Below are 13,393 nucleotides of genomic sequence, written 5' to 3'. Positions count from 1 at the left end.
TGTGCCAGAAGAAATCCGATGGGAGAGAGGTCAGAAGAAAGGAGGCAATGGAGACAATAGGGGGAACGACCGTGGCGACGTTCATGGCCAATGTCCCGGCCGTCCTCCGGACTAGGAAACGGCGCAGAAAAAGCAAAGGCAGTGGCGGAAGAACCAACCAGGCTGAAGCCAAGAAAATAAAAAACAAAAGAAGGAAAGCGAAAACGGAATCAGGGAGACACGTTGTGGACTCGTCACACACGCACTAAACTAGCAAATCTGGGGGATTCAAAAGACTTCAGGGGTCTTCAGGCGTACTGAGGACACTCACTACTTCGTAGGACGGCAAGGACGGCCTATCGTCGCTAACACGTCTGCCAGTCAAGCGAACAACGGCTAGTCGGCAAGCCGCGCGCATTGCCCTTTTGGCTTCTCGTGGCAGAAGCCCAATGAAAGGGCTGAAGAGCCCGGAAAGTCGCCGGGGCCACAGACCAGGGAGCCAGGCTTTTTGTCGCCATTCTTCAGTGGGGACTTGGCAGCGGGCGAGAAGGAGGTGTGGGAACGATGGATCCGCGAATGGGCCAACCAGCTTGACTGAGGCTGCCGTAGCTCTGCAGGAGAACTGTTTATTTACTGTTAACAAAAGAAACGCGGAGCCTGGTTGAACCGTCAGCGTCCGCCACTCCCCGTTCCCTGGTTGCGCGGAAATTGATAGGAGGGACCATACTCGAGTCAATAAACAAGGAGACAAGTATCATCACATCGAAAGACTCTCAGAACATCCTTTCGACATGCCAGAGGCAGCCAAACAAAGGGACGGCGTACGCCCAGAAAGATCGACGTTCCCAACCACAAAATGGTACAATGGACAGACGATATGGTCACCCAAAACGGCCATAAGTGGGGGGCAGCGTTGTGTCGTCAGGTTACCAAGAAACAAAAAGGGTTGCATTGGGGGTGCAACATGCTCAACGAAGCACTGGCGGAGCCAAGCCGGGTATTCTGATGCTGAACAGAACAAGCATTTTAGTACGAAGTTTGGTATCCCAGCAGCCCAGCCAGAGTAATTACGACATTCACCCGTGTGATTAATCTTAGCAACGGCTGTCGTTAGCAATGGAACGGCGCGCAAACAAATGCATGCAATGACTGACGAGATGGATGCAATGAGTTGTTCCTTTCTGGCTTGGGAACCTCCCGTGTAGGAGCCTGGGAACAGTGCACGGCATGCTCTACGCAATAAGCAATAAGCAATGCAACTCTACACTTCAGACGGCACACGAGAACAAGGGGCGAGGAGGTATCGGTGTGTTGTACAAACAGGCGCCCACGCAGAAACGGCCCAGAGTCCGTATTTGGCATCCCACTCGGCCGTGCTTCGCATCCGTCCACGACAGAACGGGAAGGTCCGAAAGGAGAACCAGGAAGATGCAGTGAGCGGTTGGCCATATGTGCGCATGTATTCTGTACAGTTCAAGAGATCTGCGCCGTACATATATCACCATGCGGTTGGCCGTCAGCTAAGATGGGTTGCAGAGAATGAGCGTCGACAGATGCTCCGTCGAGACGAAATGACCAGGAACATGGGCCAGTCAACAAAAGGAAGCGAACAATGTATTCTGTCCGAACGGCTGACAATGCCATTGATGTTTTGTACTTACGTCCCAGCATCGCCAGCGTGGATGCACAGGAAAATATGACATACGACGTACAAGTATTTCGACTTTTCCGCGGGTGGTTCCGCGCCAACTCCGTCGTCCTATCGACACGATACGCCCCTTTTTTATGCTCCAGCACTCCATGTCTCCATAGCACGCCAGAGTGCCCAGCAGCCCAGCTGGGAAGGATCGCCATTTGCCACCCTGGCCCACGGATCCACCACCGCAAGAATACGATGTACTTTTGTTCACCAACACCCACTTTCTTCCCGTCGCGGACCACTTGCATCTGGAGAGATTAGGACAACCCCCCTCCCCAGAAACCCTTCCTCACCGTTGCTTCATCGTTCCTTGCTTCGTCTGTTTTCCAGATGGCTTCCGTGTTCTTCCACGGCGATCGCTATGGCACCGGTCTACGACGTACTCTGTACGACATACAACAGTTCTCCTGCGGAGTTGTTGGTATTACCCCGATTCCCCGAATTGAAAGAAGATTGCGCTTAGCACTCACGAGCACGAGCAAATCCCTGGCTCCCACATCGGTCCCCAGTTCTACATTCGCCCTAGCCCTACCCATTCGTTTCTATTGCATTCATGAGCGCCGTTCCCGGTGCCTTTATTCTTTTTTTTTTTTTTGATTTACCTCGCCCTTTCTTGCTTCCTTTTCTTGTTTTCTTTTGCAGAAAAAAAAACACACAAAGGATGATGCCCCATGCTGCACCGCCCAAGCGTCTCCCGTTGATCATTTCTGTTTTGCACACTCAAGTATTTGTCAAAAGGGGGTTGATGTCGAGCTGTCCCTGGCTCCCAGTTTCAAACAGCAGTATCTTATGTCTGTACAAATACGCATTACATTTATAGCGCCTCTGCCTGCGACTTCCAATTGCTTACGCAAGTTTTGTTGATCAAAGCAACAGGGGCAGGAGCGATCAGTACAGCCATAAGTCGCGCAAATGATACAGGGAAGGTGCAACAGGTAAGGAATCGTAGGTGCACAAAGAAAGCCACGACATGTGTTTGCTCCTGTGCTACGGATTGATACTCCACGATATGTATATGGCAGCAACCACCCTCACTTAACTGTCGTACAGTACGGCGTACGACACGCCGTGCAATCCTGACAGTCGCGCTTTCCTGGCAACAATCTCCGTGCACTTGCTCGTTGAAGTCCGTCTCCATCGCGCCTTCCTCCATACGCCTGCGGGTCCGCGAAACCGGCCCCTCCTTCCCAGGCATCGGCCGCTCCTGCCCTAATCCTTAAAAACCCACTCGCATTTTAGCTTCGCACTTGTCTCCGCGTTTCGCTCTCGCAATGTACCCCTCTCTTCCTCCGTACCTGCACCTGCCTCCGTGGCGCCCTGGCTTGTTCTCGCCTCGCAGCCCAGATTTAACCATTTCCACGAGTTGATTCTTCCTCCACCACTTTGTCCTTCTCTTCGCCTTTCCACAGCCTCACTCGCCCGAATGATTCGTCCGTGTCTGCCTCGTCTCTTGTTCCCCGTCACTCCAGCCTCTTACAACCCCACGGAGCGCAAACCCTGCTCCCATTAGACACAAGTCCCCAACGGCTGCCAGTCTCCAACGCCCGCCGTTCTCCGTTCTCCATTTTCCATTCTCCATTCACATTTCTCCATTCCCCATACTCCACCCGCCACCATAGCTGTCTTTCTTATCCCTTGCTGTCGTCCATACGGAGCGACGTATGATGCCGAACAGTTTTAGGTTTTGTGACAGATCCCTTTTTTCTACACCCTTTTTCTCGTCTCCACAATAACACTCCGAGCACGACAGGGACCAAGCTGCGCTGTTCTCTTTTACCTCACACAAACTGCCTTTGTCAGCCTCGTCTCCTGTTACTTATTGTACCACATAGGCGTTTAGCTGTCGTTTTGTTTTTGTCCCGGCGGTGACCTCTGGGCGAGAGGAGAGCTCTGGCCGAGACAGGAAGTGCTGGACGCGAGATCGAAACGGGGAAGATTCGTCCGATGGCGTCGGCAGGTGGTGCCCCGCGATCGGCCCCCGGCGGGACCCCGTCCTCGCCAAACACGTCGAAATCGTCGCAAACGTCCAGCTTTGCCCGCCCGTCGCCCGCCCCTGCCCGCGCGAAACGGGTGCCCGACAGCCAGCGGCGGCGTGCTGCCGTCTCCTGCGACCACTGCAAGCAGCGGCGTGCCAAGTGCATGCGCGCCTCGCCCCGCGATCCCTGCTCCAACTGCATCGGGAACCGCATCAAGTGCCAGTCCACCCTGCCGCGCAAGCAGCGGGTGTATGGAAGTGTCGAATCCCTCAGTCTGCGGTACCGCGCCCTGGAGGCACTCGTAAAGGGACTGTTACAAGATGAGGAGGAAACAGAGAGCGGGCCAACAACTGGTGCGGCCATCGGCACCGGCGCCGATGACAACGACAACGACAATGTCATGGTGGACACACCTACACACCAGCCCGCCCTCGACCTCGACGCCCTCTACAGCGCGGCCGCTGCCCGTGGCATACCCATGCCCCCGCGCGAAGACATGACACCCGTCAGCGAGATCTTTGCCTCCTCCGCCGACGGCATGCCCGGCCCCGCGCCAACAACCATTGTGCCGGCACCCCTCACGTCACCCGGACCAGCTGTCCCTTCGTCGTCCACATCCTCAACACCAACACCGATATCCCTGCCCACAGCGACGTCCATGCAAGCCGCCGCCCGCCCAACTGCACCGATGCCGCTGCATGCACTCCACCCACTCCCCCACCAACATCAGCTGCCCACGACCACGACGCTCACAACTCCCACCGCCGACGAGAAGCTCATCCCGACACCACACGGCGTTGCCCACTACGTCGGTCCCTCGAGCTCGTTCCGTTTTGTGACGTCCATCCGTGCACTGGTGGCACAGTGCGGCGACAACATCGGCGGTGGTGACCTTGTTGGAGGTGACGGCGTGCGGGCGAGCGATGCGGCTGGCGAGGCCAGTCCTGCCACCGGTAGCGAGCCGGGCGCCGGTGGTATCTCGGGGGGTGATGGGACACAATCCTCACAATCAGCACCCAGCGCGTCAGGGCCAGGAGCATCGACTGACGCCAATGCCGGTCCAACGTCGGCATCCATTCGCGACGAGTTTGTCGGCTTGAAAACGAGCAAGGCTCTCGAGGTACAGGATTCCTCGGGGGGTGATGAAGACGAGAGCGACGATGGCAGCAGTGCGGAGGAGGGCGGTGAGAGCGACGGTGAGAGCGCTGAGTACGGCTACGGCGGCGACGCCATGGACGACATTGTACTAGAGGACAAACACCACCCTCTTCAGTACCAGCCCCAGCAGTCACCGCTTCAGTACCAGAGTCCCGACGTTCCATACCATGCACCGCAACCGCCGCATCAACACACGTTACCAGCTCGGCAATACACACCGCAATCCGGTGGTGCAAGCGGTGGCAGCGGTGGCAGCGCCGGTGTTGGCGGCGGTCCGCTCTCCGCCCCGTCTCCTGCAAACAGTCGCCGTTCCCGCCTCGAGTTTGACGACGCCGCCAATGCTGCCACATTCTTACCGCCACGCGAAACCGCCAACATCTTTGTGCGCGTCTTCTTCGACCGTGTCCACCCCAACTATCCCCTGTTCCATCGCGGCTCGTTTATGCTGCGGTATGAAGCTCTTTGGCAAAAACCACCCAACGAGCAGACCCCCCTTCCCCAAGGTGGCATGACGCCAAGTCCAATGACCAATCCTCGAGGCCCGGGTGCCGCCGACATTACGACCCACCCCCAAGAGCGCCAGGACGACTACGGCTGGAACTGCTGCCTGGCCATGGCCTTTGCCTTTGGCGCCCAGGTCCTCGAAGACCACGACCGCGCCCGCCGTGCCGCCGCCGGCATGCAGCGCCGCTATCTCAACCTCGTCCGCTCCTCTCTCAGCCGCCTCTGTGGCACCACCAATCTCGCCAACGTCCAGGCACTGCTGCTGCTCCAACTCTACGAACACAATGCTGGCCAGCGCAATGCTGCCTGGACTTTCCTGGGCTGTGCCTCTCGCATGGCTGTGGCGCTGGGCATGCATCGCGACGGCGTGGCTATTCCCGTTACACCCATGGGGCCACCCGAGCCAGAGAGCGGTGGCACCAGCACGAACAGCTCTCAAAAATGTGGCGGCGGTTCTCTACTCTCGCGTGCGGCTGCCGCCGCTACGCTTCCTGCGTCGGCCAGCACGCCTGACCAGGTCACCGATCGCAACGACCGTCGCCGGGTCTGGTGGACCCTGTACCAATTTGAACGAGGCCTCTGCATCATGCTGGGCCGGCCGTCTGCGCTTGACGAGGCCGAAATTGCCGTCGCCGCACCTACGGACGACTCTCAATATCCAGAGCTGCCCCAGGGCCATTCTGCCAGTCTCTTGCGTCTCATCCGTATCGCGTGGCGAATCAAGCAGATGGTTTTTCCAGCACCAGGAAGCGCTCATAGCATCAGCGGCAACACGAACGCCGCCTACAATGCGTACTATCCCGGCAGCACCGAACCTACGACAACACCTCGCATACTGCTTGCCGAGCTCGACGCATGGCGTGCGTCCTTGCCCGCCCACCTCCAGCCGGGCTGGAAGTCCACGGACATGTCGCACCGTCGCGCCGTGCTGCTGCTGCATGTGGAATACCAATATGTGCGCTCTCTGGCTACACGCCAATATGTCCTGGAGCGCGCTGACCGGTGCAGGATCAAAGCACAAGCCCTGTCGCCATCGACGGCGACGACGTCGTCGTCTCAGGAGACCAAGGAGACGGCGGCGGCGTCAGCATCGGATGAAGCCGTCGACGAGCTCGCCGACATTTGTCTCAACGGCGCTGAGCGGGTCCTCGACTACTGTCGCCAACTGGCCGACATTGGCCAGCTCGACGGCGTGGCCTGGATCGACATTTACTTTTTGTACCACAGTGTCTTGGTCATCTGCCTCGACTTACTCGCGCGTATCGTCACGGCATCGGCCGCGGCCAAAGCCAAAGACAAGGACAAGGATGCAGCAGCCGACAGCAAGGCGGATGTGACTGCTGCTCGCCGCCGCACGGCCGTCCGGTCTGTGTTGCAAATCACCCAGCGCACACGCCTCGCACCGACGTTTCGCGTGCTGGTGCTGGTCGCGTGCCAGCTGGCTGCTATCGTCGGCGCTCTGGACGGCCTGCCGAACCTGCCCGCCGCGGCCTCGGCCTCGGGCAGCACCAACGCCACCACGGCCGAGGCCGCCGAACTGGCTGCGTCAAACAAGCACCACCGCCCGTCCCATGGATCGTCGGCCCGCAGTGGCGGCTCGCTGGCCACGACGTCGACAAAGCGCGGCCGCGGACGTCGTCGGCGCAACAGCTCGAGCGTGTCACGCGAGCGGACCACGTCGCGGTCGCGGGGGCCGTATCCATCCACTCTGTCAGCCATGGCTGGCGGTGCAAGTGCTGTGCCCAATGCGTCCATGGCGCCGCCCCCGCCGTCAGTATCAACTGTGGGCCACAACACCGCCTCGACCATGTCCGATGCCTCCTCGCCTGCCAACGTGTTTTATTCGCCAGTGTCCCAGTATCAGCCGCAGCAACACCAGCATCAGTTCGGTCAGCAACAACAACAGCAGCAGCATCAACAGCAGCAGCAGCATCATCAGCATCAGCACGGCCTCCATGTGCAGCAGCTCCAGACCTTTGGTGGCGCCGACTGGTTTGCCTCCGACCCAGCAGCGTTCCCCTGGCAGGTCATTGACGCCCGTTCGTTGGGTATGGGCGCTGGAGGCGGGGCGGGTGCCTCTGGCGCTGGCCTGCCACCGAATGCCAATGTCGCTGCTCCAGTCGGCCCCGTCAATGTGGCTGCAGCGGCCGCCGCCGCCGCCGCTGCGCAGTTTCCGGTTGCTTTCTATACGCCGCAGGGCATCGACTTTGGCTTGACCACAGACACATCGACCTTTGGCGAAGATCCGTACGTGGCAGGGCAGCAGCCGCCGCCACCACAGCAGCAGCAACAACAGCAACAACAACACAGCATGTACCGGGCCATGGACCCGGCCGCGAGTAGCAGTGGATCAGTTCCACCGCCGACGGCAGCCTTTGCAGCAGGGATGGATCTCGAGCCGGGGCAGCAGCAACAGCAGCCACACCATCGCCACCACCCTCATCGACAACAACAGCAGCAGCAGCAGCAGCAATTGCAACATCATCAGCAGCACCAACAGTACCCACAGCAACCACCACAGTTGGACAATAATGAATGGATCCAGATCTGGAGGGAGGTCAAGAACCGGTATCAATAATGTTCAAAAAGAAGTAATGGACTTGCGTAAATAATTGGTGTGAATGAAACTGGTTTAAAAAGGGTATATACTTTATTTCGGGTTCATCAGCGAGGGGTTAACTTTACATTTTCATTTTCGATGATAATACGTTAGTGTCTTATTGTTGTTTTACTACGACTGGCATGCATAACGTCTACAAATGTCAAATTAATTGACGATTTCTACGTAGTGGAAAACATTGTCGTACAATTATTACATGTTTTTATTGACAATACAAGTGAATTTTTACCATATTCAGTTTCTTTTCGTTCTTTTCTTTTTTTGGGGGGGGATTTAAAAAGCCCTAAGCTCATAAAGATTCAAACGAAATTGAATTTTAATACCACTATAAAATTACAAGTTTCAAAATATGGCAAGCCAAGCCGAACGAGGTCAGCAATTAATTTAGTACGTCAAGTCTCTCGTGTTCTCAAAAATATGGAGAGACAGTGGCCTGTACCCGTCGAGGGTGTGCTATAGTTTCGCAGTGAAGAAAAAAACGTGATGAATCCAATCCCACGATGCACCCAGTACTCGAAATATTTGAACTCCATAACCGCCCCATGCCCAACCGCCCCATGCCCAATAACGTATCCCAGTTATTGAAGAAAAAAGAAACACAAACGACCAAAAAGCCACACCAGCTCCTAGAACATATTCTTCAGATGCTCGTACACCGCCTCGCCGGACGGCAGGCCTTCGGCGGCCAGCTTGGGGTCGACGTTGGCATTGCTGGTGGGGGTGCCGGCAGCTGCTCCAGCCGCGGCCTCACCACCCTTTGTGCTGTCCGTGACTGTCCCGGCCGCCGGCGCTGGGATCCCGCTCAAGCCCAAATAGCCCTCATATATGCGGGTCATTTCCGTCTGGATCTGGACGCCGTTGGCCGTCTCCTGCTCGGGCGAGGAGGTGGCGCTCGCGCCGGCTGTTGCTGAAGTTGTAGTTGCGGTGGTAGGTTGCTGGCCTGGCTTCGTAGTATGAGACTGCTGCTGCTGCTTCTGCTCAAGCGGCTGCGGCTGCGCAGAAGCCATGCCTGTCGACGGCATCAGTGGCGGACCATTGGCAACAGCGCCGGCTGCCATCGTACTAGGCGACGCCGTATTGCTACTATTTCCGTTGTTGGCGGTGTTGGCGGTGTTGCCGCTCTTGCTGTTGGGATGGGCAAGCGGGGGTGGGCCTTTTGACTTTGGCTCGGCCCATTGCTGCTGTTACTATTCGGGTAGCCGCTGCCGGTGCTGCTGGCAATGCTCCCGTCACGGCGGGGGGCCGACGCCGCCGCCGACGCTGACGCCGATGCCGATGCAGACCCTGATGCCAGCCCGCCGTTGCCTACGTTGAAGCCGGACATCTTGGTGGCGAACGAGTATTGCGAATCCTCGTCGTTCTGCTGCAGGCCCAGGCCCAGGCGCGGCGCATAGGCCGTGAGGGAGCGGATGGTGCGCCACAGGCGCTGCGAGACCCAGCTCTTGGCCGACATGTCCTTGACCAAATTCATGGCCATGTAAAACTCTTCACGGCAGTCGGCGCTGAACTGAACGGGCTGGTGGGTGGACGCCAAGAAGAGGACGGCAATGGCGGACGTCAAGAACTGGTGGTAGAAGACCTGGATGCGCCGGTACAGGTTGCTGCTGTTGTTGAGGCGGGAGAGGTAGCGGATGGTGTCCTTGGCGAGGTCGACGACTTTCTGGGCCTGCTCCATGTTGTCGTTGATGCTGCTGGCGCTGTGCAGGACGGGGGTGTTGAGCCAGATGCGGATCTGGTTCAGACGCAGGCGCGTCCAGATCTGCAGGCGCTGCAGGTTGTAGGAAGGGGTGGACGGCAGCGGCAGTTCGCGGTCAAAGTTGCTGATTTTGACGGCGTCGGGGCACGAGTCGTACCACTGGAGGATTTCGCGGTCGAGCGTTTCAAACTCTTCGCGCTTGAGGTCGCGGATGATGGCGGGCTCGAAAAAGTCGACGAGGCTCCAGATCTTGGCACCCAGCCGCGAGTACGTGATCATGGCGACCAAGTACGGGTACTCGTCGGGGAAGGGCAGGTTGGGGTCGATCTTGTCGTCGTGCAAGACGTACGGCAGGCCGGTGCCGAAGCTCCAGCGGCGGTCGAGCACGTAGGCCGTCCAGAAGGTGTTGATGGCGTCGCGGCGCTCTTGCTCGTCGGCGATCTTGACGATGCCTTCGCGGCGGTGCAGGCCCTGCTCGAGGCAGTGGCGGGCCACCTGGCCCATGACGCGCCAGGCCAGGACTTCGTCGTTTGACAAGAAGCGGTAGCCGGCAACGAGGGCGAGGAAGGGCAGGTTGGCGAGGTTGCTGGGCTCGCTCATGAGCTTGCCGTCGGTAATGGACTGCATGCTGTCGTACAGGCGGATGGCCTTGGCGCTGTGTCCGTGCTCTTCGACGGCCAGGCCGCAGCACATGATGACCTTGAGGGTCAGGGTGCGGATGTCGGTCATGGTCTCGTCGTAGTTGAGGGGCGGCATGTAGCCGCTCCTGCGCGCGGACTCCATCCACGACGAGAGGCTCTGGGCGTGCTCGATGACGGTTTCGATCTTGACGACGGGGTACATGATGCCGACCTCGTCTTCGTGCAGGCGACACAGTCGGACCATTTCGTCCTTGTCAAACTCCCACAGCGGATCGTTGGGTACTTGGCTGCGCGACGATAGGGGTAGCATGGAGGACGACGTCTGTATGGATACCGGTGGAAGGAAAGGCGACGTGCGCGGTGTCTCCTCCACGGCAGGTCCGTTGCCGCCCTCCTCTTGCGGCTCGCCGCTGTAGCCCATGTTGTGCAGGGTGTTCTTGGCAACGTCGACGGTAAATGCCATGCTGGTGGGGCCGCCACGGAAGACGTGCGGCTGGCGGATGGGAGCCAACTCGGGCTTGTGGAGAGAGGGCACGGAGGAAGAAGGCGAGGGCGAGACGGTTGAAGAAGGGATGGGTAGGATGCGGTCCTGGTGCGGCGTGACGCGTTGTGTCTCTTGGCGGAGGGCATGAATGCTTTGGACAATGTTCTCGAGCTGGTCTTCCAGATTGTGAATCTTGTCGGTCATGCTCTTGAACTCCTCCGAGTCCTTGAAGCTGCTCGAGCAGCAGTTTGGCGAGTAGAGGCATGCCAAGTTGAGGTTGCCACATCGTAAGCAGGGAGTTTCGCCGTTGCCTGGGGGTGTGCACGTTAGCAAGGGAAGGAGACAGGACGATGGGTACGGCGAAGATGAGGCATACACTTTATCTTTCTGCGCTTGCATTCGTTGCTGTTTTGGTTAGCGCTGTACGTCGTACTAGGACGTCATATTAAGTCGAGGACATGTCGTCAACATACCAGGCTATTGAGATATACTATGGGCAAAACCAAAGTTAGTCGACGGTTGCAACGCAGGGCATGTAGCATGCGGATGCCATGCCAAGAAATCCGGCGCAAGGTACGGTGTAGGGATAAGGCTGAGGCCGAGAGAGAGAGAGATGTGGGGAAGAGAGGGGAGAGAGACAAAGCAGCAATTTCCTACATACCCGGTTGCGCTTGCTGCGCTGTTGTTTTGCAGTCGTTTCCTCGTCATCATGCTTCCGCTTGCCCGACGGCGTCCCGCTGTTACCGCCAGCGACGCTCCCCGGACTGCCGCGGTTGCTGGCATTGTTGACGTTGCTGCTGCTTCCGGGGCCGCCACTGCTGGCACCATTGCTGGCACCGTTGTTGGCAACGCTGCCGTTGCCGGCGGTATTCGAATAGTAGCTGTTCTGTGCACCGGCGTCCGGCGAGAAAGGCGAGGGCAGCGGTGTCGAGGCGCCGCCAAAGGCGGGACCGGAATTGCTGGGGTCGTGCAGGATCTGTGGCGGTGGTGGCCGAGAGTTCGCTCCGGCGGCTGCGAGAGGCGATGCGGAAGACACAGAGCGGTTCAGATGGTGCGGGGACAGGGCGGCGTGGCGCGCGTGGTCGTCAGCAGACGGCATCCGCGGATACGGGCTGTGGTGGGGAAGGCTAGGATGCGAATGCGCAGGAGGGGGGGCAATTGGATGTTGTTGCTGAGGATGCGGTTGCGGATGCGGATGCGGATGGGGATGATGATGCTGTTGATGTGAATGTGCCTGTGCCTGTGCCGGCGCTGGCAGCGGCGGCGGCGGCACAGTTTGCATCAGATAGCGCAGGTCGGTCGCCTGGGTTTCGATCTGCTCCATGTCGACGGCGGGGGAGGAGACATTGGGCGGGAAGAGCGTCCCGAAAACAGAGAGGAGGTCGCGGCGAAGGGAGGACGTTTGCGCCTCAGGGCAGCGTCCAACTGCTGGAGGGCGACAATGCAGGGAGTGTCGCGACTCGCCGTGCCGCGGAATTTAGAGGCGTCTCGTTATATCGTGCTGTCGTTTCGTCGTCAAGGGGAAGGTTGCGGGAGAGGTTGCGATGTGGGCTGTGTAGTGGTCGTGATCGGATGTGATGCAGTGAGACGAGGTGAAGCGAAAGCCAGGGAAATCACTCCGATGGCGGGAAAGCGATCGAAACGAAACAATGGGGGAAGGCACGGGAACGGCAGGCTGGGGAAGGAACGTCAGCAAGTCAGCTCGATTTGGGGGTGAGACGGAAGCCTCGATGGGGCCGGCGCTCTTCTGTTGGCAGCGCAATCCGGAAGGCGCAACCCGGAACCGAGTTACGACTGGGGTTTCGCGGTGGTTGCGCGCCCGCTTCGTCGGGTCGCCGAGATCCGTCGGAGTCAATTCGAAATCGGAGAAGTGCTCGAGAGCCCCTTCGAGCCACGGTGCCAGGGTGCCAAATCAAGTCTCACGATGCAAGGCGTCGCCTCATCCGTCACCGGGTTTCTTTGTGTCGTCCCCTTGACGCTTGATGGCCCCTGGCAGCCTCTTGCTGAAAACAGCAGGAGCTGACGCCTACACGTGATCGAGTCCAATGCCAAAAGTGGAGTTCATCGGATAAAAAGAGTGGGGCACGCCTCAGAAACTGACGAATCATTTCAGCTTCTGCCGGCACCGTCTGTTTCTTGTGTCAATAACTCGGATCGCACAAACATTCCGAGTCCAACTCTCACGGCCAGACGATGCCGTGTTGACGGTATGTCCCATGAGCAAGGTTCCGTCCGTGTTGATAGGTCTTGATGCGGATCCGGGGTAGGTGACGAAACACGCCCCCGGGTTTAAGGTGCGGAAAGGGATGCGGGTCGCTTTGTCGCGCCTTCCTCAACCGGCCAGACGCGGCTTGTGCCGGTCTTCCTTTCTAAGTTGTCCCGCATGCAGTATACTTGTCCATTTTCTGTTCAATTCTGGTCCAGCCATAAGATGAAGTGAGGCCTCAGTGAGAAGCAACTGAAATTGCACTCGCAGTTAATGACGAGATGACAACTCGGACGATGCTCAATAGACGGCCGTGCGGTTCCTTAGCAGCGCTTAGTTAAGCAGTTTCAACCTCCACTGGACTACTCGGTATAGCTGTTGCAAATCTTACTCTAGAATCGGGTTGGAATCGCCGGTCTATTACGTCGTT

General features: G+C 58.3%; 2 protein-coding genes across 2 annotated transcripts; one reads left to right on the top strand and one right to left on the bottom strand.

Annotated features, from left to right (window-relative positions):
• Positions 1 to 3,622: 3,622 nt before the first annotated feature.
• SPBR_04040 (uncharacterized protein) lies at positions 3,623 to 7,894 on the top strand (the record flags this gene model as incomplete). The annotated part of the gene is made up of 1 exon (XM_040762324.1): positions 3,623 to 7,894. The coding sequence occupies one exon, from the start codon at positions 3,623 to 3,625 to the stop codon at positions 7,892 to 7,894; it is 4,272 nt and encodes a 1,423-aa protein (XP_040621592.1).
• Positions 7,895 to 8,562: 668 nt separating this feature from the next.
• On the bottom strand, positions 8,563 to 12,081 carry SPBR_04055 (fungal specific transcription factor domain containing protein; the record flags this gene model as incomplete). Its single annotated transcript, XM_040762339.1, has 3 exons — positions 8,563 to 9,089; positions 9,125 to 10,982; positions 11,419 to 12,081. 3 exons carry the CDS (start codon positions 12,079 to 12,081, stop codon positions 8,563 to 8,565), a joined length of 3,048 nt encoding a protein of 1,015 aa, XP_040621591.1.
• Between the last annotated feature and the right edge of the window lie 1,312 nt (positions 12,082 to 13,393).

This window comes from Sporothrix brasiliensis (assembly GCF_000820605.1).
Source record: "Sporothrix brasiliensis 5110 chromosome Unknown Cont16, whole genome shotgun sequence".
Lineage (NCBI taxonomy): Eukaryota > Fungi > Ascomycota > Sordariomycetes > Ophiostomatales > Ophiostomataceae > Sporothrix > Sporothrix brasiliensis.
The sequence above is the reverse complement of the archived record's forward strand: the minus strand, read 5'-3'. Positions and strand labels throughout refer to the sequence as shown.